This window comes from Herpailurus yagouaroundi, unplaced genomic scaffold, assembly GCF_014898765.1.
Source record: "Herpailurus yagouaroundi ecotype Mexico unplaced genomic scaffold, PumYag 159, whole genome shotgun sequence".
Taxonomy (NCBI): domain Eukaryota; kingdom Metazoa; phylum Chordata; class Mammalia; order Carnivora; family Felidae; genus Herpailurus; species Herpailurus yagouaroundi.
Window position 1 is genome coordinate 58,696,900 of NW_024412400.1, and position 27,441 is coordinate 58,724,340.

Sequence of the window (27,441 nt, forward strand, 5' to 3'; positions counted from 1 at the left end):
GCCTCCATTTTTAAAAGTCAATACAATAAGTATGTAAATCTAAATTAACTCTAGGTGTACAGTAGTTATTTCTAAGAATTATTACTTTGTAATAACTAATTAATGTTTCATTTTTAATAACATCCTGATTATCAATAGACTTATTTATGTAAATGTTTATTAACTGAAAATATATACTAAAATAACAATGAAAAAGTTTCCAGTTTCAAATATTCTATACTATGAGAGATTACTGAGTAAATTAAATGAAACCCATTTCTTTTTGGCAGGAAATAAAATGTGCACTTACTCATGCAAAAGGGGTCGAATAACAGTGCCACCATGAGCATGAATTTCATGCATCTGTGTATAGAAATAGGGTAATAAAGTGTATCTAATATTTAGAATATTCTTTGACATTTCAGAAAAAGTTTCATTCCAGGAAGCAGGATCTTGTCTCTGAAACAAAGCAGAATGAAATAGTCACAAGCATTTGTGCTGGTTTAAATCATAATTTTCAGATACATATATAGAGAATGAAAACTAGAAAATAATATCCATTCATTGCCATGTGTTATATACTTTCTTACCAAAAACCTTATGCAATAATATTACTATCATATGATGGAGAAAGAACATAATATTACTATTTCAATATGAAAAATGCAAATTATACCCATAGCTTGATTTAGTTTAGGTGAACATATGTAAAGAACAGTTCAATTTGAATAGATGACAACATAATGATAATCAGGGTGAAAAGACTAGAAAATAAATGAAATGCTGTATAAAAGTGGGTTGAAACAGGGGTGCCTGACTGGTTCAGTGGGTTAAGCATCTGCATCTGCACAGAACCTGCTTAGGATCCTCTGTCTCCTCTCTCTGCCCCTCTCCGGTTTGTGCTATCTCTCTCTCTCTCTTAAAAATAAACATTAACAAATTTTTAAAAAGTGGATTGGAATAAACAGAGATACCCAGAACCTATCATGGTGACCCCCACATTATGTGTTCTCCTGAGAAATGGATAAGTTATGATATTAAAGAATTAAGATAGCAGAAAGAAAGGACCTAATTAATGCTGGATAAGGAAGAACAACATGCCCAGATACACTCTGGAATACACACTCCAGGTAAAAAGACTAAAGTTGATACTGGAAAGATTAAAAGCCTGTTAAGAAATGTTGTTGCACTTACTGGTCAAAAAATAATAGGGAAGGTGATTAGCATTTTATATTTTAATGTGTGCTGGGGAACAAACAAGGCTGCCACATAACTCTAGGGGGCAATATGTTTATGTTTTTCAACAGACAGAGAGGGTCCTTAAGAGCTGGCCATATCTATGAAGATTCCAACTTTTTTAGATTTCAGTAAGCTTTATGTAGATTAATGAGCTTTAGATTAGAAAGCTTGAATGATGACTGGGTGTTTGTATATGTAAAAATGTTAGAAGAGGCAAAACCTTGAAAGTAAAAAGGTCCAAGAATTAAGCTATAAGATTCTATCCTTACTAGTTCCAAAGTCAAGTAAGAAAGACGCAAAGATCCTATCTGTTGCTTGCTGACTTAACTGATGTTATTTCAGTTTTAACAAGCTGATATACAAGCATTTAAGTCTAAACTATACATTAAAAAAAAGTTAATGTTTATTTATTTTTGAAGGTGAGACAGAGCATTAGTGGGGGGGAGGGACAGAGAGTGAGTAGAGACACGGAATCTGAAGCAGGCTCCAGGCTCCAGGATGCGAGCGGTCAGCACAGAGCCCGACATGGGGCTCAAACTCGCAAGCGGTGAGATCATGACCTGAGCTGAAGTCGGGTGGTTAACCGACTGAGCCACCCAGATGCCCCTAACCATGAATTCTAAATTTAATTGTACTACCTCAAAATTAAACTTAAGTTGAGCTTTCTGTTCTGCAGATTTTTATTGAGAAATACTTCTTCAGTCTTTTCCTCCTCCTCTATTTCATCTTCTCCAAAATTCCATCTTGGAGTCTTTCACTGACTCCGTCTGTCTGAAATTCTCCCTGCCCCCCATATCCTTATATTGCTTTTGGTTTTTGTGCCCCACTAAAGTCTCCACTCTAATGCTTAAGTCACTTTATCCAAGAGGGACCTTCATAGGTACCCCTTCTAAAACAGAATCCCCCAAATTGCTGTCACTTTAGCTTGCACTATCTTTTCTTTATATGCATTTATTTATACCTGATTATACATATATACATACACACACACATAATTGCCTATTATCTCTATCCTGCCTACAATTTATGAATCTTAGAGCAGGGACATTGTAAATATTAAATAGTGGCTTCCTAATAAATACTTATTGAATAAATCCCTGTCCAGGCTTTTGATTCATCCCACTCTTCCAATATTACAGCTTTCTAAATTGCATTACTGACAGCAAGTTTTCCTGTTAAAATATTCCTATTTCATCAAGTTATGTTGTTATCGCCCAACTTTCAAATTCTTCCAAAATGTGGTCCCATACTGCCTTCTATCCTTGTATAGATTTTTATTTTCTAAAATAAATCTCCTCTAATCTAACTAAAATTTCCCAGGAGGGACACAAAGATTTCACAGCACCTGATGAGATTCACCATTCAGTTACTGCTGCTAGAACCCATCCTTCAAAGAGCAGCTCTGTCTACAACTCTTCCACGAGTTACTTTTGATAATTCATCTTTCCCCTGCACTTCTTCACTAAAGTCAATATCACAAAATTAAGCTCTTAGATATTGCCTTTAATTGTTCATACTTTTCCATAATTTGTAATACTGTCACCCCCTTATTCAAACATTTCCTTCAGACAATTTAGTAAAGTGCAGAATTGTGCCACCACACAAGAATTAGCTCTTAATTCCCTCTTCCTTTTTTTCTCAAATTTTCAACTCATTGTTTTAACATTTGCCTTTTAAATCTGCTCATTTTCATGCACTGATACTAGTATTTCCAAGGAGTTTTCATTTGTAATTTACTTTGAAGCTGATTTTTTCTATTGTTCTGTCTCAGTTTGGAAGAAGTTACATACAGAAGCAGTTTTTTTTTTCCCTCCCTGGCTATTTGAAAAGTATATGGAACAGCAGTAAGTATGCCAGCTAACCAAGTTCTAAACCCTAAAGTAGAAAGAAGAGTAACCCAAATCAGAAAATTCTCAAAGTGATGGGCTCCGATGTCCTCAGTAAATGTAAAGAAGTTCATTCAAAGCAAGCGCTAGAAGTCAGCCAGGCAGGAGGAGTTCTATTCAAAACTTCTAAGGTTAGGAGGAAAGGAATGAAAGCACATGCAGTCATGACATACCCTAGTAAATGCAGTGTTGTGATTTCTTGAGTATGGGTAAAATGCTCCAAGTTGCATCCAGCGGGCACAGAGCTCATACTCTGAGTTGTTGAAGAAACCACAGATATCTGCACCAGTCTAAAATATATTGTTACATTTAATCTCAATGTTTTTTCTTAAAATTTATAAGTTATGAAGATAAAAGAAATAGTTACTTACATATGAGATTCCAAAGAGACTAAATTCCATCATACCTAAAAAAAATCAGGAAAAATTTAGAAAGATACTACATCATATATTTTGATATTTGATGATTTGATTTGTTAAGATGTTCCATTTCTAATAACCTCTAATCTAATGAAACATTTTTCAGATTTTTAATACACCTATCATTTCCTCTTACAATATTCACGCTGTTATAATGTTAATGATGTAAAAATAAGACACTATGCTTCTTTGTCACTTTCAAGATGGTATATTTAGAGCACAAAATAGGTATAAATACATTATAGCATGAGAATAAAATGGCAGTGTTTCTGTCTCAGTTTGGAAGAAGTTACGGAAGCAGTTTCATTTTTAATATTAATTTTATTTTTTAAATTTTATTTGTTTGTTTATTTGTTTATTTTGAGAGAGAGAGAGAGAGACCATGAGAAGGGGAGGGACAGAGAGAGAGAGGGAGGGAGGGAGAGAATCTCAAGCAGGCTCTGCACTGTCAGCGCAGAGCTCAACGTCAGACTCAAAGTTGGGACCTGTGAGATCACGACCTGAGCTGGAACCAAGAGTTGGCCATTTAATCAACTGAGCCACCCAGCCACCACCTTGGTTTCAGTTTTTAAAACTGGGGTGCCTGGGTGCCTCAGTCAGTTAAGCATCCAACTTCGGCTCAGGTCATGATCTCACTGCGAATTCAAGCCTCATGTTGGGCTCTGTGCTGACAGTTCAGAGCCTGGAGCCTGCTTCAGATTATGTGTCTTCCTCTCTCTCTGTCCCTTCCCCACTCATGCTCTTTCTCTAAAAAATAAACATAATACATTAAAAAATAAATAAAAAGCAGTAAGGCTAGTAATTTCGTTCAGAAAGGAGGAAAAGTAGAGCTATAAGCTAGAGGTACAGGAGTGATCTGTTTGGTTGCTATGTAGATGATGATTTAGAAAATAATATAACATAATATAATATAATATAATATAATATAATAGGCTATCTATGTAATTATTTAACCATAGGCCTCATTATTTGGAAAAAAACAAACAAATAAGAATTATCCTCATTAAATACAATCCTCTGAGATCACTTCAATAAAACAGGATTCATGTGATATCCCAGCTCTTCTTTTAAAGTAGTAACATTGTTTCCTTGAATCCTAATATAAACGTAAAGTAATTTTAAGACTAGATCTGAAAGGAAAAGTATCAATTTCCCCTTTAAAATGATAATATCTTATTTACCTAACAATTGTCAAAACACTCTTTCAAAATTTGGTTAGAAATGTTTCATTCTTTAGCATCTATGAGTGATTCTTATTCCCTAGAATCTAGAATTTCGACCCATTTCTATTCTTAGCTCCACATGTTATTTTCCCAGCTCCTGCCCTTTTCCTGGGGAACTGAGACCAAAAGGGATGAAATTACTGTCTCAAAATAAACTATTTGGATATTATTAGTTTCTAGAAAGCATCCCAGCTCCTACTTTCTGGCACACTACATTTTCATGATGCTATTTGCCATAAAATATGATGTGAAAAGCATGTTTCTGAGGACTTATAAGGTATATAAACTATTACCAGAAAAAGTGAATACTTAACAGAAAATGCAAAGGAGTAATGATAAAGATGGTGACTCACATACCAATGATTGATTTGTCCAAATTGTCCCACTGTGCATAGTTGTCTCCAAGCCAGTGTCCTCCCCATTGTCCACCAGTAGGATATGTTGAACGAGAAATAACAATTCCTCTTTTGCCAGTTGTCTTCTGCAATGCACTAATATAGATGGAGAAGTATCTATGAGTTCTTACATGAGGTATTTTTCAGATATTTCTACTTATGAGCATTTCATTAAAAAGATGTGTTTTTTATGGTGTCTTTGTTATCTCTTGTTACAACTAGCTTTATAAGTGAGTCTTCTTTCATTATACTATAAAATTCTCATAGACATAAAGGACATTTTTCTTCCCTTCCAACATTTATCAGACTGACATGCCTAAGTGGCCTTTATTTGTTCAATGAATACAAGTTAAGTCAACTATTGAAGTTATCAAATCAGGTAAATAATTATATCTTAAGTTTTCTGAATGAATTCATTTAGTTCTACTTAAATATGTTCTCTTGAATACGCTCTAACTATTGATTGCTCCAACCCTTCTCAATTATAGCTTGTCAACACTTAATCTCCACATTACTCAACAGAGAATCTTTGCTATAGTATTCCCTGTTTTAGAGGGTAGATTAAAGGGAGTGAAATTTTGGGTGGTGAAAATAAAAGTAGTTGTTTTATTTCAAGCACAGAATCTATCCAAGCCATATCTCAAGAGAATGAATTTTACAAATACATTATATTTCTTTTTGCTCTCTCCCCTCCTCAGTCTTGGAACAGTGACTTGATTTACTATTTACTTGATTTACTAAACAATGATTTACTATTCATTTTATTTTATTTATTTAAAAAAAAATTTTTTTTTCAACGTTTATTTATTTTTGGGACAGAGAGAGACAGAGCATGAACGGGGGAGGGGCAGAGAGAGAGAGGGAGACACAGAATCGGAAACAGGCTCCAGGCTCTGAGCCATCAGCCCAGAGCCTGATGCGGGGCTCGAACTCACTGACCGCGAGATAGTGACCTGGCTGAAGTCAGACGCTTAACCGACTGCGCCACCCAGGCGCCCCATATTTTAAAACATATTCTAGTGCTAAAAATAATATAATAATGCATTATTTTACATTATCTGCATCTTTCTCTCTCTCTCTGTGTGATACTATAAGAGCATCTAAGGTAGAAAAAAATATTCTACGATTATTTTATTTGAGAGAGAGTGAGCGAGGAAGAGGCAGCAGAGGGAGAGAGCAAGAGGATCTTAAGCAGATTCCATGTTCAGCCTGCAGCCTGATGAGGAACTGGATCCTACAACCCTGGGATCATGACCTGGGCAAAAATCAAGAGTCTGATGCTCAACCAACTGAGTCATCCAGATGCCCCGAAAAATTTTCCACTATTAATTGGAAGTAAAATGTTTATTTTTATATTGTTTGAAATCAACTGCATATAAATAGAACTATTTCAGGAAAAAAAATTCTTCAAATACCTAATTAGGCAGACTTTCCAATCATTTTCTTATTACAGCATGGATCACAGTGTTGGTACTGATTGCTTCATATATAAAGTTTCTTTAATGAGACCCTGAAATTCTTGATGTTAAAGATAATGTCTTAATCTTCTTTGTACTTTTTACACCTAATACAGTCTTAGCATATAATAGTAACTCAAGAAGTTTTTGGATTAATGAATTTCTTCAATCAAAGTTACAGAAAACTGAAAGTGTTTTCAATGGACATATGATACATTGAACTATATGTTAATAATAAACACCATATTGTATTTGCTAACTTAAAATTTCCTACTTGTATGTATGTCCATCTTTAAAAAGATCAATAAGAAAATCATCTTCAGTGCTTAATATTCTGTAATAAATATAAAGGATCAAGTCTATTTAGGTACATTAATATATTTAACATACATTATGTATATTTGCTGACATTTCACAAGAAATGACTGATTACTGGGGCACCTGGGTGGCTCAGTCAGTTAAGCAACTGACTCTTGATTTTGGCTCAGGTCATGATCTCATGGTTCTTGAGTTTAAACCCTGTGTCAGGCTCTGTGCTGACAATGTGGAGGGTTGGGATTCTCCATCTCTCTCTCTCTCTCTCTCTCTCTCTCTCTCTCTCTGCCCCTCCCCCATGGGCTCTCTCTCTCTCTCTCTCAAAATACATAAACTTAAAAAAATGAATGATTATTGATGTAGAGAATAAAATATCATATGACCAATCTAAAAATATATGTGAAACATATATTCTAATTTTAATTTGAAAACAAAATTGATTTCATTTAACTAAGAAAAAAAGTTATCTAAAGGGATAGAACTGTCCCCAATTTTTAACATTCAAGAAATATATATTCTTAAAGAATTTCTTTTTTTCTGCTGTATGTCTTACTTTTGCAAAAATTATTTACTTAGGCTTTAAATCAATAACTGAACATATGCCTTATTAGATATCTGACTGAGAAAAATTCTGCATTAGGTATTTTTATAATAATTTTCTCCTAAGAAAGAGTTAACTTCTTACATTAGAAGAATCTTCTCTGTAACCCTTCAATGAATTGAGAACAAAACTTTGGGAAATACTTGCTGCCACTAAATATATAATTTAAAATCCCATCACTATAAATATTTTCCAAATATTTTTGACATGTTCTAATTTTAAAAATGGTTTAGTCATAATGAATTTAGCTCAATTTTAAGAAACATTTTTCACCTGTAGGACAGTTTGTCCTTTGTTACTGCTTGATTTTGAAAAATTTAGCTAATAGAAAGGATTGCAATGTTGTGTAATGGAAGTATTTTTTTTTTCAACGTTTATTTATTTTTGGGACAGAGAGAGACAGAGCATGAACGGGGGAGGGGCAGAGAGAGAGGGAGACACAGAATAGGAAACAGGCTCCAGGCCCTGAGCCATCAGCCCAGAGCCTGATGCGGGGCTCGAACTCACGGACCGCGAGATCGTGACCTGGCTGAAGTCGGACGCTTAACCGACTGCGCCACCCAGGCGCCCCGTGGAAGTATTTTTATTGTATGTTTTCAGTCACCTACATGAGCACTTTTTTGAAAAGGATTTAAAAACTTCTAAATATATATTAAGTTACTGGGAAAAAATCTTTCTTAAAAAATGAGTTTTAGTATTTATATTATTACATTATATTACATTACATTATATTGTATAGAATATATAATTAAGCCTTCTTAAAAATGATTTTAATATATATTATATACAATATATGTATATATCCATACATATATTGTGTATACATACAATATATATGATATATATTACAAAAGTGGATAATGTGAAAGGAAAATATTAAATTGAAACTTTTAAATATATTTTAAATCTTCAAAATGAATATATTTATATTCACCATGGGTACTAAAGATAATAATTTGAAATTATTCAATTGGCTATTGTTTTTAATTACTGATGAAATCAATTGATAACTATACTCCAGATACTTCTGTCTTTGGGTGGCATTAAATTATTTTAGAATATTGACCAGTGTTGCTTAGAGTAAATAAAGTTATTGCAGGAGTATTTTTCTCAATATTTATTTAAACAAATTCATTGAAGGGGCGCCTGGGTGGCGCAGTCGGTTAAGTGTCCGACTTCAGCCAGGTCACGATTTCGCGGTCTGTGAGTTCGAGCCCCACGTCAGGCTCTGGGCTGATAGCTCAGAGCCTGGAGCCTGTTTCCGATTCTGTGTCTCCCTCTCTCTCTGCCCCTCCCCCGTTCATGCTCTGTCTCTCTCTGTCCCAAAAATAAATAAAAACGTTGAAAAAAAAATTTAAACAAATTCATTGAAAACTAAAGATATTTTATTGAATTACTTTATAGAAAGCAAATAATTCAGTATTATATATTTAATATCCATTAGAAATAGTAATGTACCCATTTCTGAAATATTTCCATTGTTTTTGAGTGTATAATAAAATTTAAATTTGAAATTTCCGTAATTGAGAAGATAATGTGAAGGGCTAAACCATGGAAATAGCTTTATGGATTCAGATCTCAATTTTTTTTTAAAGTATATTTATTTACTTTGAGAGGGAGAGAGCCTGCATGAATTGGGGAGGGGCAGAGAGAGAGAATTCCAAGCAGGCTCCACACTGTCAGTGAGCCTTGGGGCTTGAACCATGAGATCTGGTATCATGACCCAAGCTGAAATTAAGAGCTCAGACTACTGAGCCACCCAGGTGTCCCAGATCTCAATTTTTTAAATAAGCATTGACACCAGCTACATCAATGTTCAGCTCAGCCATATTAATCAGAAATTAATGTCTAAGAGACATATGTCCAGTATCTATTCCAATGACTAATAGCTAATTAACAGAAACTGACAGTTGTAAACAAGAAAATGTCAAAATTATTGGAAGGGTGAGCTATATTGTGTTTGTTTTTATCTACCAAACTTATTTTTTGTTAAAAAAAAAATTTACAAGAGGCCACTTCCTATAGTACATAATCCTCCCAAAAAAGCACCTTTATTTTTCCAGTTAGATACATTAAACATAGAAAGAAGTAGAATATGATGTTTTAATTTGCCATTTAACCCAGTCTATAGAAATACCTAAAAAAATAACTTGCAATTATTGATTTTTACTCCATTCTAAATTATGATTACAAAAATCTGTGGCATTTATTTAAAAATTGTATCTTTAACACCACCTGAATTTCCAAAAGGAGACAGAAGATTTTGATTTTTCTGTATCCTTTCTAATGAAAAAAAATGTAGTAATCTCTAACATCATTCCAGGTATTTATTGAAGTTGAAAATATGAAATATGTAGTCATATAATCATTGAATAATTCTCTCAAATTCGAACACACACTTTGAGGTAGTTTTTAAAGTGTATTTATTTATACATTTGAAGCATAGACTTTGCTTGTTTCAGTGCAAGATTGAATTTTAAATAATAAGAGAGATCTATTGAAGACTGAAAGTTTTTGTATGGCATTTACATATGAAACTTTTCATTTGCAACTGGTAGCCAAGGTCCTTCCTCTAAAACCGTTTACAATTTCTCAAGCTGATTATTTATCTTCTGTTTCTGAATCCCCTCATTGGATTCTTTCCTTGCTTGCTTGTTTGTGACATGTTTAGTGAAGAGCACAGTAGCAAGAACTAGCTGAATGTGTACCGTCAAATGTGTACTAGTCAAATGTGTACCGTTTTTGAAAGACACAAAATGAATAAAAAAAGGAAACAATAAAATGCTACAGTCTGGATAACATAAAGAAACACATTATGTTTTTAATCCTTTCACTCTCCTCCAATGGTAAATAAAAAGTCTTTACTATCCATCCTTTGCTTCAGTGTAAATATAATTTACTTATAGCATCCTTTTACATTTGTCAAGGTCTTTAAAAATTTGACTATATTTAATCTCTAAAATTTCTGAAGGAGAGTTCAATATTTTTTTCTAATATTACTGCAAAAAATAAATATTAAGAAAGTATCTACAGCATATGAAAAGTCTATGGGTATGTGTAAACTGAGCTATTTAACTCAACATTTAAAATTTATTAATCTGCTTAATTTAAATAACAAATGAAACATTTACTGAAAATTTTATGAACTAACACTTTAAAGAAATGTATAATGTCTTTATTTTTTTTAATTTTTTTTTTAACATTTATTTATTATTGAGAGACAGAGAGACACAGAGCATGAGCAGGGGAGGGGTAGAGAGAGGGGGAGACATAGAATCTGAAGTAGGCTCCAGGCTCTGAGCTGTCAGCACAGAGCCTGACGCGGGGCTCGAACTCACAAACTGCGAGATCATGGCCTGAGCCAAAGTCGGTCGGTCACTCAACCGACTGAGCCACCCAGGCACCCCAAGAAATGTATAATGTCTTTAAATCACAAAATGTTCTTTGTAAGATTGTATTGATCTCTTCCTCATAATGTTTGCTATTTAAGAGTAAAATGTACTTTCAATATCCCTAATTATCTTTGAATATCAACTATTTAAAAATTTACCTGCATGTCTCTAAATTTACTAAGCATCTTCCAGTGTGTTAGGAACCATAAAATGTGTTCCCAAGTTCAATTCACTACCTCAGTGAATAAATTTTTTTTTCAATTTCCTTTAAACTACATAGTTTGATCTCAAAATGTGTAAGTTTTGCCAACAAGATTATCAGTGAATTCTCAATATTTTTGTTCTTTTTAATATCTTTACTTTATGATAAAATGAGGTCAGCTGAAGATTAAAAAGTGAGGATAAATGTGCTCCAAAATTATGTTCCAGTAAGGTTAATCTAAAGAAGCATTTGTTCCAATAAAAAAGCATCGTAGGGGCTCCTGGGTGGCTCAGTCAGTTAAGTGTCTGACTTTGGGTCAGGTCATGATTTCACAGCTCATGAGTTCGGGCCCCACATCAGGCTCTGTGCTGACAGCTCAGAGCCTGGAGTCTGCTTGGGACTCTGTGTCTCCCTCTCTCTCTGCCTCTCCTCCACTCACAGTCTGTCTCTCTCTCTGTCTCTCCAAAAATGAATAAAAACATTAAAAAAAATTTTAAAAAAGCATTGTAAAGACCAATTTGTTTACTCTTAAAAATGGCATTTCCTAGTCTTTCTACATGATTTTAGTGTCACTACATTGGAATTTGGTGAACAAATATGTGGTAATTCATCCATGTAATAATATCTTAAATAATTCACTTCTACCAGGTTGAAAAAGTTTGGTGCTACAAATGAGATAAGCATGTTTCACTAAGTGAAGAAATATTACTCATACTCTTTACTCCAAAATGCTTTTCAATGTGTTTTACCAACTACAGTTATATACTAGAGCTGTGTTTTTCAAATCTAGATGCACATTGGTACTACCTGGAAAAATTCTTTAAAATTCAGATCTTAAGGGACACCTGGGTGTCTCAGTCAGTTGAGTGTCTGACTTCAGCTCAGGTCATGGTTTGTGAGTTCAAGCCCCGCATCCGGTTCTGTGTTGACAGCTCAGATCCTGGAGCATGCTTCAGATTCTGTGTCTCCCTCTCTCTCTGCCCCTCCCCTGCTCATGCTCTGTCTATCTCACTCTCAAAAATAAATAAACATTATTATTTTTTTTTAATTCAGATCTTAGGCTGTAGTACAAACCAATTAAATCAATACATTTATTAAAAATCTCCAGGTGATATATTGTGTAATTAAGAGCCAGTGACCTAGAACTGCACTGTGTAGTATAGTGCACATTAGCCACATGGGACTAATTTAAATTTAAATTTATTAAAATTAAATAAAACTTAAAATTCCTTTCCTGAGTCACAGTAGCCATATTGTTCAACAGCCTTATATGGCTAGCATATACCATTTTGGACAACTCAGAATTATAAAACATTTCTATCATTACGAAAAGTCTTATTGGACAGTGCTAATAAAGACTTGATATTCAAAGGATGGTTTGTGTTCCATTATCACCGGCCTCACATAAAAGTTGGTTTAATGTGGACATTAAATAAAGTTCACTTATACATATTCTAATTTGGTAATATTGGACTTAACTGATTTACCCTAACTTTTTTATTAATTTGTTTATTTATTTATTTATTTTTAATGTTTATCTTTATTTTTGAGACAGAAAGGGACAGAGCATGAGCGGGGGAGAGGCAGAGAGAGAGGGAGACACAGACTCCGAAGCAGGCTCCAGGTTCTGAGCTGTCAGCGCAGAGCCCGACACCAGGCTCGAACTCGTCAACTGTGAGCTCCTGACCCGAGCAGAAGTCGGACGCTCAACCGACTGAGCCACCCAGGTGCCCCATGATTTACCCTATCTTTAATGCCTTAATTAATGACATCAAACTATGCATTATTTACTCATTTATACATTCACAACTATTTATTGCATACCAATTATTTGTTAGGCACTGCCACTATGAGCTAGGAAAGATCAAAATAACATTGTTCAGGATACCTTTTGGAATAGGATGAAAATTTAAAGCAATGATAAATGATACATTTGAAGAGAGAAAGAGAGAGACAGAGAGACAGAGAGACACACACATAATAATTTTTTTTTTAAATTTCTTTAAATGTTTATTTTTGAGAGAGAGAGAGAGAGAGAGAGAGAGAGAGAGAGGCCCCCTGAGCATGAAGGGGGGGGGGCAAAGAGAGAGGAGACACAGAATCGGAAGCAGGCTCCAGGCTCTGAGCTGTCAGCACAGAGCCCAATGATGGGCTCAAACCCACAAATTGGGAGATCATGACCTGAGCCAAAGTCTGATGCCCAACCAACTGAGCCACCCTGGTGCCCTGAGACACATAATAATTCTAAGTGTCATAAGGGACCAAGTAAGTTACAGAGGACATTGGGTAAGAAATTGCTACCAGAAAAGGTCAGCAGGGAAGAACTCTGAAAGTAGGGAAGATTAATCCAAAAGATAATAAAGAGTCAAAAAAGATAATTATGAACACCGCTTACTCATAAGTAGGTTTCATTTGTGACCATCCATATAGATTGTGAACATCATAATGCAAAACGGGTGATCCATCACTAAGAATCTGTTCAGTTTCCATACACATAGTTCTGAAATGTAATCCATTTGTTCTTTTTGTGATTTCTGGGGAGAACCAATGGGAAAATATTAATATATTATAAATTACCCTATATTTGAATGTCTAAATAATAACTATATATTCTTTTGGCAAAAATATTAACCATTGTTTTAAAATAATATTGTTTTCTAATCATTTGTACACTTTGTCTCTGCTAATTAAAGTGAAAAATAATCTGTAATTATAGCTGCACTTATACCTGTAACTGAAAAAATCTGTGAAAAAATTTACTGTATTCAGCAACACAAATATTATGAATTAACATGAATTAATAAAACCCTGAAAGATAAGCATACTCCTAAATGCCTACAATATTTTATGCACTCAGATGAGACATATTGAGTAAATAGATTTTGATAAAAAATCCAATCAGTAACATGAAGCCCTGGGGTTAAGAACCAGGCAATGCAATAACAACATTATTCTTTGATACACTTTTTCTCAGCTAATGATACATTTTTTCAGAGTTTTGCCATCACTTTAGATATCAAAAGTTTACGAAGTTTACTGCCTACATAACAGTATGAGGATGAATACTGAGCAACTGGATCCTTCTCTCCTGGGTCAGGGACAACCAAAGAAGTACTGTTAGTATTGTTTCATTTTTTCCTAATAAAGAAAAATTTAGAAATAAGTGTTTTAAAAGTGTTTTTTTTTTTTTTTTTTAATCTTGAGGAATACTGACAATTTTCAAATCTGGGAAGGTTCTTAAGAAAATCAAAGTAACAGGGGCGCCTGGGTGGCGCAGTCGGTTAAGCGTCCGACTTCAGCCAGGTCACGATCTCGCGGTCCGTGAGTTCGAACCCCGCGTCGGGCTCTGGGCTGATGGCTCAGAGCCTGGAGCCTGTTTCCGATTCTGTGTCTCCCTCTCTCTCTGCCCCTCCCCCGTTCATGCTCTGCCTCTCTCTGTCCCAAAAATAAATAAACGTTGAAAAAAAAAAAAGAAAAAGTAACAATTTCAAACATGCATAAGAATGTGTACATATAAATAAAATATGCTTCTTGATTTTTCTTTTCAAAATAATGTTAAATAGTATTGGGAATGGGTTGAGGTGTGATGTGAGTCAATGTGTAGATGGGTAGTGTGAATTGGGAATGTGAATCCAGTTCCCTACATCATAAAGCATATAAACCCGATTAATAAATAGCAATAACATCAAAAGTGTAGCAACAAAATTGTACCTGGGACATAAGGTGGATAATTTAACTCTTTATTTCTGCATTGATTAGTAACTGTTCCATGTACAAAACTGGATGGTTCATTCATATCCTAAAAAAAGAGAGAAGTGTAAACAAAAAATAAAGTAGAGCATATATTCTTAAAGGAACTAATTCAGAAAACCAATAAATTAAAGGAGCATATTTGAGTAATGGCACATTTACCGTTCTAAAGCAAAAATATAAGACATCTCAATACTAAAGAGTTAGTTTAGCTCAGTGTTTCTTTTTTACATTTCATGACTCCTTTGTAAAACATAAAATGTCCTACTCTTCTTTGTGCATATAATACACATGAAAAAGTGAATTGTTTTCTAGACATAAAATTATAGTAGTGTATATACTCCCATGTCCTCTCCTCTCCTGCCCCAGTGCCTTCTATCAATTGCTTTTGAAAAACAAAACAAAACAAAACAATGGTTTGTGGCTTTAAAACCACAGAGTATAGTTTATACACACAGAAAACGTTATTTGTTTGTTTATTTATTTATTTATTTATTTATTTATTTATTTATGTTTCAAGTATAGAATTTAGTGATTCATGACTTACATACGACACCCAGTGCTCATCACAAACAGTGCCCTTCCTATAACCTATCACCTATCACCTAGCCAACCTCCTCTTCAACAACTCTCCATTTGTTCTCATAGTTAAGAGTGTGTTTCATTGTTTTCTTCTCTCTTAATCTTTTCCCCACTATGTTCAATTAGATGGAGTTTTATGTACAGTGATATAGGTGTTTTGCATATTATTTCTGCTCTAGTCTTTATTATTTTTCTTCTGCTGGCCTTAGGCTTCATTTGTTCTTCTTTTTCTAGTTCCTTTAGGTGTAAAGTTAGGCCATTTTTATGATTTTTCTTGCTTCTTGAGGTAGGCATTTATTGCTATATTCTTCCTTCTTATGACCATTTTTGCTGCACCCCAAAGGTTTTGGACTGTCATGTTTTCATCTTCATTTGTTTCCATGTTTTCTTTAAATTTCTTATTTAATTTCCTGGTTGGCCCATTCGTTATTTAGTTGGATGTTCTTTATCCTCCATGTACTTGTGGTCTTTCCAAATTTTTTCTTGTGGTTAACTTCAGGTTTCTTAGCGTTGTGGTCTAAAAATATGCATGGTACAATCTCGATCTTTTTGTACTCGTTGAGGCCTGATTTGTAACCTACTATGTGATCTATTCTGGAGAATGTTCCATGGATACTCAAAAAGAATGTGTATTTTGCTGATTTAGGATGAAAAGTTCTGAATGTATCTGTTAAGTTCATCTGGTCCAGTGTGTCATTAAAAGCCATTGTTCCCTTTTAGATTTTCTGCTTAGATGATCTGTCCATTGTTGTTAGTGGGGTATTAAAGTCCCCTACTATTACTGTATTGTTATCAATGAGTTTCCTCATGTTTGTTATTAATTGATTTATATATTAGGATACTTCAAGATGGGGGCATAAATATTTAAAATTGTTAGATTTTCTTGATGGATAGACCACTTTATTATCATATGGTGCCCTTTCTTCATCTCTTGTTACAGTCTTTGTTTTAAAATCTAGTTTGTCTGATATAAGTATGGTTACTCTGGCTTTCTTTTGACATCCATTAGTATGTTAGATGGTTCTCCATCCCTTCACTTTCAATCTTCAGGTGTTTTTAGGTCTAAACTTAATCTCTTGTAGGCAGCAATATAGATGGGTCTTGGTTTTGTATCCATTCTGATACCCTATGTCTTTTCATTGGAGTATTTAGTCCATTTATATTCAGAGTGATTATTGATAGACATGAATTTAGTGTCATTGCATTACCTGTAAAGTTGTTGTTTCTGGAGATTTCTCTGTTCCTCTTTAGTCTTTGTGCTTTTGGTCTTTCTTTCTCATTCAGTATCCTTTAATATTTCTTTAAGGGCTTGTTTAGTGGTCACCAACTCCTTTAGTTTTTGTTTTTTTCCTGGGAAACTCTCTCTTTCCTTCTATTCTGAATGATAGCCTTGCTGGATAGAGTATTCTTGGTTGCATTTTTTTTTTTCATTATGTATAGTAAATATAGGATGCCAATCTCTTCTGGCCTGCCTATTTTCTGTGGAGATATCTGCTAACCTTATTTGTCTTCCCTTTAAGGTAGGGACTTCTTTTGTCTTGCTGCTTTTAGTATTTTTTTTTTTCTTATCTCTATATTTTGTAAATTTACAATGTGTCTGAAGTTGGCCATCTTTTGTTGATTTTGATGGGAATTCTCTGTGCCTCCTCAATTTATAAGTCTTTTTCCTTCCCCAGATCAGCTATACTGTCTCAAATAAATGTGCCCCTTTTCTCTCTCTCCTTCTTCTGAGATTCCTATAATACAAATTTATTATAGGATATGTGATTAATGGAGTCACTGAGTTCCCTAAGTTTACTTTTATGATCCAAGATTTTTGTTTTCTTCTTTTGTTCAGCTTCATTATTTTCCTATAATTCTATCATCTATATCACTTATTCATTCCTTTGCTTCTTTCTTCCTTTTAGTCATTATATTCAGTTGGTTTTGAATTTTGTTTATTGTATTATTCATGTCAGCCCAATTAATGTTAAACTCTGTTATTTCTGTGGGAGGGTACCCCTGATGTCTTCTATGCTCAAGCCCAGCTTATGATTGTTGCTTCAAATTCTGGATCAGGCATATTACTTATATCTGTTTTGCTTAGATCCCTGGCTGTGTCTTTTTCTTGTTCTTTCTTTTGGGATGGATCCTTCATCTTGGCGTTTTGCATAAATCTCTGTTTTCTTCTTTGTAGGACAGCCTGTTATATTTATTGCTCCTGAGAGTAATGGCTTTATGAAGAAGAGATTATACAATGTCCAGGTCCTGGAACTTCCTGAAGTGTCTCCAGTGTGTTCTGCTAGCCCTCTGCTGCTGTGTTATGGCTGTTCTATCCCTCAAGTCAACCCTCTGCAGAGTTCTTGCCTGCAGTGGGGAGTGTTTGGACCTTGCCCAGAGTATGGTGAGTTTTAATTAGCTGTGCTCTGATATGCTTGTTAGAAGAAACCTTATGCTATTTCCACTAGAACTGAAGATTTGCAGAACTCAATGGCTAGGATACATGACACGTGTGGGGGTTTGTGTTGGTCTTCTTGAGGAGGGCCCTGAAGCACTGATTCTTAGGTGCACTTGCCCTAGGAAAGCAGTATCATTAGAGTGTAGAGGGGGTGGAATTTGGTGTAAGGGGTATAGCCTGCCACTGTTGGCACTGTGCTGCATACTGAAGTTAATTCATTTTGAGGGGAAAGGTAGAGAAATGGTGCCACCAGCTACTTTGTCCTTGAAGAGGGAAGTTCATGCTTGCTGCTGTCAGGGAAGCCCTCTGAAAAGGGCAAATAATTTCCCCTCATGCGTTCCAGGAATATTTCAGGTTGCTCTTTTCACACTGTCTGTGTCTGGTTGATTGCCTGCCTGGAGAAGTGTAGTGCATTTGGGGCTCTATTCCAGCCACACCAGCTGAGTTTTAAAACTTTAGGGATCTGGTGTGGTGTGGACCTGCTCTGGTCTTCAGGGGGAGGGTCTCACCATGCTGGGGTTAATGCAGGTTTGACCCAGATGGGCAGTCACACCAGAGTGTAGGATCATGGGATTTAGAACAAAGCATACTAAACAGCTAGCGTCCAGGTCAGTTGCCCTCAGAAGGTGTCCGAATCTATGTTAAGGAGTGGGAGAAAGAAACATTGCCCACCAGTTCTTTTATTCCCAGATAAGTAATGCCATCTTTCTCAAATGTGCTTCATAAAAAAGGGAACAGTCTTTCCCAGTGCATCTTAGGCAATTCTCAGATCACACCATCTTATCTACCTGCCTTCTCTCCAGGAGTAGGGCAAGGCCCTCAGGGATCTATCCCAGCCACACCATGGACCTCAAGAGTTCCAATCGTTGAGCCCCACTGGTTGCAAAAACTCATAAAAATTAGCCCCTCTCATTTTTCTAGTCAATGGTTTGGGGAAGTGTTTTCCTTGTGCAATTCCCTGTGCACTCCTCTCTCTCTCGCCTTTCTCCATGACCAGGAATCTCTCTTCTCCACCACATCTATAATCCTTTTATCTCCCTAACCACGACTTTGCAACTCCTACTTTCCATAATGTGGCCTCTTCTCTACCTCCACTTGTGCAGTTTGCTCTGTCAGTCCTCAGATTGATTTCTTGGGTATTCAGAATGATTTTATATTTATCTAGCTGTGTTCAAGGTATGAGGCAAGTCTAGGATCCTCCTACCACTCCATCTTACCTCCCTGCTCTCTTACTATCAACATTTTAAATTTACACCTAAAATTAGCAGATTGTTTGAAAGATAATTTTTGCTAAATTTGTAAGAGATTATGATTTTTTGTACCAAAGATGGACAGTTGTGTGAGATTTATTACTACACTGAATAAAAATAAAATAAATGTTTATAAACATTTGTGAATAGTTAGAAAGAGTTTATTTGATTCATTGGTGTAAGTAAAAATGTTCAGGAAATAGCATCTATATACATAAACTGTTAACACTGTATTTTAACTGTCCTTTATATATGGAAAGGACTTTCTTTTCTATGGAAAAATGAGTGGGCTAATTTTTTTAAGTTTATTTATTTTGAAAGAAAGAGAGAGAGAGAGAGAGAGAGAGAGAGAGAGAGAACACAAACAATGGATGGGCAGAGAAGGAGAGAGAGAATCCCAAGCAGGCTCCATGCAACTAGCATGGAGCCTGATGTGGGGCTTGAAATCACAAACTAAGATCGTGACCTGAACTGAAACCAAGAGTCAGACATTTAACTAAACAGAGCTACCCAGGTGCCCCAAAGTTTTATTTTTTTAATGTCTATTTGTTTATTTATTTTTGAGAGAGAGGGAGGGAGAGAGAAAGAGACAGAGGGAGAGACAGAGAGCATAGAGGAAAGGCAGAGACAGAAGGGAAGAGAGAATCCCAAGAAGACTCCATGCTGTCAGCACAGAGCATGGCCCAGGGCTCGAACTCACAAACTGTGAGATAATGCCATCAGTCAAAATCAAGAGTCAGACACTTAACCAACTGAGTCACCCAGGCTGAATGGGCTGATTTTTATAAAAAATGCTTTGCTGATGTTATTGGAATCGAGTAATAATTTTGTTGAATCACTACACAATAAATTAAAACAATAACAACTTAAAATATAAATTGCTCAAAGTTTACTTACAATCCACAAGCCATCAAACCTCATCTGGTTATTATAGAAATCTATAATTTCCTTTGCCCACCACTCTGCTGTGGAATTCCTGAAAAAATCTGGAAAAGCTACATGAGCTCTGGAAACCTGTAAAAACAAAATTCAGGCCTATATGTAGGAAGTCAAAAGAGAGACCATGAGTGTCTAAGTCCAACATTTATCTGTCTGATTCACAAGTTGTGCACAAATGATAATGAAGGCAACCTGATCCTAACTTTAATTACATTAACATATATTATTTCCCTCTACCACCCCAACAACAAAGAGTAAAAGAGAGAGAGAGAGATACATGGAGTGAGAAGGGAATAGCACTGGGGTCCTTATGGGGTCCTTTTTTTGAACTGTCAAAAAAAAAGTTCACAACATAGAAATATATTTTCAGTGCTTCTTACAGTTTTAGGAAATTTTTTTCTTTGTGTCCTTAGAGACCTATACTGCATATTTACTTTTTTGGAGCATGATAGGTAAGAAAAAGGCTTTTGTTTAGCCCGCTTATCTGATAAAATTTTGTTTACCCATATTTCTGTCCTTCTAGGACCAGTAATATATAGCTTCACTACCCCAACTGTTTGTCTTTCTCTCTCACATCTAATCGTTCCGACCTAACCAGAAAAGAGGTGATTTACTCCTTTCCCTACCAAGAACATTCCCTACTTGTCAGCCTACCCATATAAATTCCAAGGTCAAAGTCTGTGCTAGCTGAGGACTGACCTTCTGCAAGTAAACCAATTTCCTGACAAACATGGCATCACCTGCATGCTTTCCTGCCATACTTTAATAGTATGTAGTAACTGCCAGGATAGTCTTCTCTATGAATAGGGTATGGGATGGCACTGTGCATAGAGAAAATGCAAAGGGTAGGGAATATAGGGATTTATAAAACACACATATATATCATAGATACTTTTAGGACTGAAGGGAAATTCATTATATCATTATGATCAATAATTACTTTTACTCATAAGGAAAGAAGGCTCAGTAGGTATAGTCAACAAATATTTTTTATGTTAGGTCCCTAGAGTATAATGAAAAATAAGTAAGAAATTAATGTCATGTTTTGTTTAAGATCTATTTTGCTCTTTCCACAATCTATTCATTTTTCTGTTTGCTTTATTCTTTTAGGTGGCTGCTTTCATTCTTTTAATGCAAATCATTAATTACATCCAGAAATTTCATTGGTTATATGTGATCCAAGATTCTCTGTACTTTTTGTGTTAGATTATGCCAGTGATTATACATAAACCATTGTAAATTGAAGGGATTCCCACCCCCTAAATCTATATATAGAAGCCATGCCTTCCTATCTACTGTTGCTAATATTACCCAAGGTAATACCTGCAATTGAGACTCTGATTTTTTTCCTCAAGAATATTGTTTAGTAATTCCTTGGCTCAACTCTAGAAATAATCTGGTAAGTTTTAAAGTAAGAATCCTCCTCTAATTTTTCACACATGAACTTGTATGACTTAATGATTATAATTTAGCCTACCTAAAATATTGACTGCTCTTAGTGTCACTGATTTTTTCCTGTTGCCTTGATATGGTTTATTTCATTTATTTCTGCTCTAATTTGTTATTATTTACTTTCTTCTGCTAGTTTTAGGCTTAATTTGTTCTCTTCATAGTTCCTGGAGGTATAAAGTTAGGTTATTTATTTGATATCCTTCTTCTTTTATAATGTTGGTGTTTATCATAATAAACATCTCTCTTAGTACTATTTTTGCTGCATCCCATAAGTTTTAGTGTGTTGGATATTCATTTTTGTTTGCCTCAAAATATTTTCTAATTTCTCTTTTGATTTCTTCTTTGACCCACTCATTATTCAAAAGTGTGTTGTTCAATTTGCACATATTTGTGAATTTTCTAATTTTCCTTTTGATATTGATTTTAGTTTCATTTCACTGTGGTCAAAAAACAAACTTGTTATGATTTCAACAGTTTTAAATTTGTTAAGATTTGTTTTGCAATTTAACATGGGATATATCCTGGCCAACATTCTATGTGCTACTGGATAGAATGTTCTGCTACAGTTGGGTAGAAGGTTCTGTAAGTGTCTGTTAAGTCCATATGGTCTATATATAGTGTTTTTTTTAAGCTCACTGTTTCTTTGTTGATTTTCTGTCTGCTTGTTCTATCCATTATTGAAGGAGAAGTATTAAAGTCTCTACTATTATTGTATTACTGTGTACTTTTCCCTCAGTTCTGTCAATGTTGGTTTACATAGTCATCTGTTCTGATGTTGGGTGCATATATATTTATAATTGTCATATCTTCTTGATGAATTGAACCTGTTATAACTAATACTGTCTTTTTGGTATCCCGTGACAGTTTTTGACTTAAAGTGTATTTTTTTTCTGATATAAGTATAGCCACCCTTGCTCTCTTTTGGTTGCCATTTATATAGAGTATCTTTTTTCATATCCTTTCATATCCCTATGTGTGTCCTTAAATCTAAACTACGTTTTTTGTAGACAGCACATACAAAATTGACAAATTGTTATCTAGACTAAGAAAAAAAAGAGAGAAAAGTCAAATAAGTAAAATCAGATATGGAAGATCAAACATTATAACTGATACTATAGAAACACAGCAACAAACAGGATAACATAGAAAAAATTGGATAAATTCCTAGAATCCTACAACCTAGTAAAACTGAATCATGATGAAACAGAAATCTGAAAAGACCAATTACCTATAAGGAGATTGAATCAGTAGTAAAAAGAAAACCTCCTAAAAAAAGGAGTACAGGACCAAATGACTACACTAGAGAAGTGGATCAAACATTTCAGGAAGAATTAATGCCAATCCTTCCAAATTTATCCCCAAAAAACTGAAGTGGAGAGAATACTTCCAAATTCATTTTAAAAGGTCCACATAACCTCATAAAAAAGTCAAATATACCACAAGAAAAAGAAAAACTACACAATAATACCCCTGAATACAGATGCAAACATCCCCAATAAAATACTAGAGAACTACATGCAGCAGTATATTTTAAAAAGAGATACACCATGAAAGAGTGGAATTTATCCCAGTTATTTAAGGATAGTTCAATATATGAAAATCAATTAATGTGGTATACCACATTAACACAAAGAGGATAAAAAAATCACATGAACAAACAATGCAGAAAAAGTTGGCAAAAGTCAACACCCTTTCATGATAAAAACTCTAAAAAAACTAAGAATAGAATAAAATATCTCAACATAATAAAGATCATATATTAAACATACCCAGCTAATATCATGCTCATTCAAAAAGACCTGAGTTTTTCACACAGGTGTGCGCACACACACACATACACACACACAGAACTAGTAAACAAATAAAGTTGCCAGATGTAAAATCAACATGGAAAAATCAGTTGCATTGTATACACTAACAATTAACTATCAGAAAAGATAATTAGGAAATAATCCAATTTACAACAGCAATAAAACAAATAAAATACTTAGGAATAAAATTAACTAAGGAGGTGGAACACTTGTGCATTGAAAACTACAACACATTGGTGAAAGATATTGAAGAAGACACAAACAAACAGAAATAAATCCCATGTTCATGGATTGGAAGAATTAATATTGTGAAAATGTCTGTACTACCCAAAGCAATCTATAGATTCAATGCAATCTATATCAAAATACCAATGACACCTTCCATAGAAATAGAAAAAAAAATTCTACAATTCATTTGGAAATACAAATACCCTGAATAGCCAAAATAATCTTGATAAAGTAGAACAAAACTGGAGGCATCACATTTCCTGATTTCAAAATATACTCCAAACCCACAGTAATTAAAATAGAATGATACCAGCACAATAGACACACGGGCTAATGGCACAGAACAGAGAGTATAGAAATCACTCCATACATATATAGTAAACTGATCACTGACAAGAATGCCAAAAGTGTGAAGAAAGGACAGTCTCTTCAACAAATGGTGCTGGGAAAACTGGATATACACATATGCAAAAGAATGAAATTGGACCCTTATCTTATAAAATCAGCACAAAATGGAGTACAGACTTAAATGTAACACATGAAACTGAGAAACTTCTAATAGAAAACAAAGGGAAAAAGTTTCATGACATTGGCCATAGCAAAGATATTATGGATATGATGTCAAAAATACAGGCAACAAAAGCAAAAGTAAACACATGAATACATCAAACAAAAAAGTTTTTGCACAGCAAAGGAACCACAAAGTGAAAAGGCAACGTACCAGAATGAGAGAAAATATTTAAATGCTATATATCAGATAAAGTGTGAATCCAAAGTATATAAGAAATCCTATGACTCAATAGGAAAAAAAAAAGAAAAGAAAAAGGAAAAGAAAAAAAGTAACCCAAACAACTTCTTAAAAAATGGGCAAAGGCTTGAATACACATTTCTCTAAAGAACACATGCAAATGGCCAACAGGTAGATGGAAAGATACTCAAATTCACTTATCCTTAAGGAAATATAAAAGCTATAATGAGATATCACCTCACACATGTTAGAATGGCTATTATTCAAAAAACAAAGACAGGAGGCTTTTGGGAAGATGGCGGCGTAGGAGGACGCTGGGCTCACCGCGCAGCCTGCTGATCACTTAGATTCCACCTACACCTGCCTAAATAACCCAGAAAACCACCAGAGGATTAGCAGAACGGAGTCGCCGGAGCCAAGCGCAGACGAGAGGCCCACGGAAGAGGGTAGGAAGGGCGGCGAGGCGGTGCGCGCTCCACGCTGGCGGGAGGGAGCCGGGGCGGAGGGGTGGCTCGCCGGCCAAGCAGAGCCCCCGAGTCTGGCTTGCAAAAAGTGGAGGGGCCTGACGGACTGTGTTCCGACAGCAAGCGCGACTTAGCTGCTGGGAGGTCATAAGTTAACAGCTCTGCTCAGAAAGCGGGAAGGCTGGAGGACAAAGGGAAGGAGAGCTGCTGAGCCCCCTGACGACAGAGCTCAGTTTGGTGGGGAACAAAGGCGCTCGCCAGCGCCATCTCCCCCGCCCATCCCCCAGCCAAAATCCCAAAGAGAACCAGTTCCTGCCAGGGAACTTGCTCCCTCCACGCAAACACCCAACTCTGCGCTTCTGCGGAGCCAAACCTCCGGCAGCGGATCTGACTCCCTTGTGCTGCCACAGGGCCCCTCCTGAAGTGGATCACCTAAGGAGAAGCAAGCTAAGCCTGCCCTTCCTGCCCCTGTGCACCTTGCCTACCCACCCCAGCTAAGACGCCAGATCCCCAGCATCACAAGCCTGGCAGTGTGCAAGTAGCCCAGACAGGCCACCCCACCCCACAGTGAATCCCGCCCCTAGGAGAGGGGAAGAGAAGGCACACACCAGTCTGACTGTGGACACAGTGGTGGGCTGGGGGCAGACATCAGGTCTGACTGCGGCTCCGCCCACCAACTCCAGCTATACACCACAGCACAGGGGAAGTGCCCTGCAGGTCCTCACCACACCAGGGACCATCCAAAATGACCAAGCGGAAGAATTCCCCTCAGAAGAATCTCCAGGAAATAACAACAGCTAATGAGCTGATCAAAAAGGATTTAAATAATATAACAGAAAGTGAATTTAGTATAATAGTCATAAAATTAATCGCTGGGCTTGAAAAGAGTATAGCTGACAGCAGAGAATCTCTTGCTACAGAGATCAAGGGACTAAGGAACAGTCACGAGGAGCTGAAAAACGCTTTAAACGAAATGCATAACAAAATGGAAACCACCACGGCTCAGATTGAAGAGGCAGAGGAGAGAATAGGTGAACTAGAAGATAAAGTTTTGGAAAAAGAGGAAGCTGAGAAAAAGAGAGATAAAAAAATCCAGGAGTATGAGGGGAAAATTAGAGAACTAAGTGATACACTAAAAAGAAATAATCTACGCATAATTGGTATCCCAGAGGAGGAAGAGAGAGGGAAAGGTGCTGAAGGGGTACTTGAAGAAATCATAGCTGAGAACTTCCCTGAAGTGGGGAAGGAAAAAGGCATTGAAATTCAAGAGGCACAGAGAACTCCCTTCAGACGTAACTTCAATCGATCTTCTGCACGACATATCATAGTGAAACTGGCAAAATACAAGGATAAAGAGAAAATTCTGAAAGCAGCAAGGGGTAAACGTGCCCTCACATATAAAGGGAGACCTATAAGACTCGTGACTGATCTCTCTTTTGAAACTTGGCAGGCCAGAAAGAGTTGGCACGACATTTTCAGTGTGCTAGACAGAAAAAATATGCAGCCGAGAATCCTTTATCCAGCAAGTCTGTCATTTAGAATAGAAGGAGAGATAAAGGTCTTCCCAAACAAACAAAAACTGAAGGAATTTGTCACCACTAAACCAGCCCTCCAAGAGATCCTAAGGGGGACCCTGTGAGACAAAGTACCAGAGACATCACTACAAGCATAAAACATACAGACATCACAATGACTCTAAACCCATATCTTTCTATAATAACACTGAATGTAAATGGATTAAATGGGCCAACCAAAAGACATAGGGTATCAGAATGGATAAAAAAACAAGACCCATCTATTTGCTGTCTACAAGAGACTCATTTTAGACCTGAGGACACCTTTAGATTGAGAGTCAGGGGATGGAGAACTATTTATCATGCTACTGGAAGCCAAAAGAAAGCTGGAGTAGCCATACTTATATCAGACAAACTAGACTTTAAATTAAAGGCTGTAACAAGAGAAGAAGGACATTATATAATAATGACAGGGTCTATCCATCAGGAAGAGCTAACAATTATAAATGTCTATGCGCCGAATACCGGAGCGCCCAAATATATAAAACAATTACTCATAAACATAAGCAACCTTATTGAGAAGAATGTGGTCATTGCAGGGGACTTTAACACCCCACTTACAGAAATGGATAGATCATCTAGACACATGGTCAATAAAGAAACAAGGGCCCTGAATGAGACATTGGATCAGATGGACTTGACAGATCTATTTAGAACTCTGCATCCCAAAGCAACAGAATATACTTTCTTCTCGAGTGCACATGGAGCATTCTCCAAGATAGATCACATACTGGGTCACAAAACAGCCCTTCATAAGTTTACAAGACTTGAAATCATACCATGCATACTTTCAGACCACAATGCTATGAAGCTTGAAATCAACCACAGAAAAAATTCTGGAAAACCTCCAAAAGCGTGGAGGTTAAAGAACACCCTACTAACGAATGAGTGGGTCAACCAGGCAATTAGAGAAGAAATTAAAAGATATATGGAAACAAACGAAAATGAAAATACAACAATCCAAACGCTTTGGGACGCAGCGAAGGCAGTCCTGAGAGGAAAATACATTGCAATCCAGGCCTATCTCAAGAAACAAGAAAAATCTCAAATACAAAATCTAACAGCACACCTAAAGGAAATAGAAGCAGAACAGCAAAG

General features: G+C 35.8%; 1 protein-coding gene across 2 annotated transcripts in view; it reads right to left on the minus strand.

Annotated features, from left to right (window-relative positions):
• Positions 1–27,441, minus strand: part of SI (sucrase-isomaltase) — a 176,541-nt gene that overhangs the window by 12,299 nt on the left and 136,801 nt on the right. For both annotated transcript variants that reach the window (XM_040480663.1, XM_040480662.1), the window contains 7 exons: positions 20,025–20,141; positions 14,820–14,907; positions 13,504–13,642; positions 5,104–5,237; positions 3,476–3,510; positions 3,278–3,394; positions 290–438 (listed from right to left, as the gene is read on the minus strand). In XM_040480663.1, the coding sequence (XP_040336597.1) occupies positions 290–438; positions 3,278–3,394; positions 3,476–3,510; positions 5,104–5,237; positions 13,504–13,642; positions 14,820–14,907; positions 20,025–20,141 (779 nt within the window). The remainder of the gene's footprint in view (positions 1–289; positions 439–3,277; positions 3,395–3,475; positions 3,511–5,103; positions 5,238–13,503; positions 13,643–14,819; positions 14,908–20,024; positions 20,142–27,441) is intronic.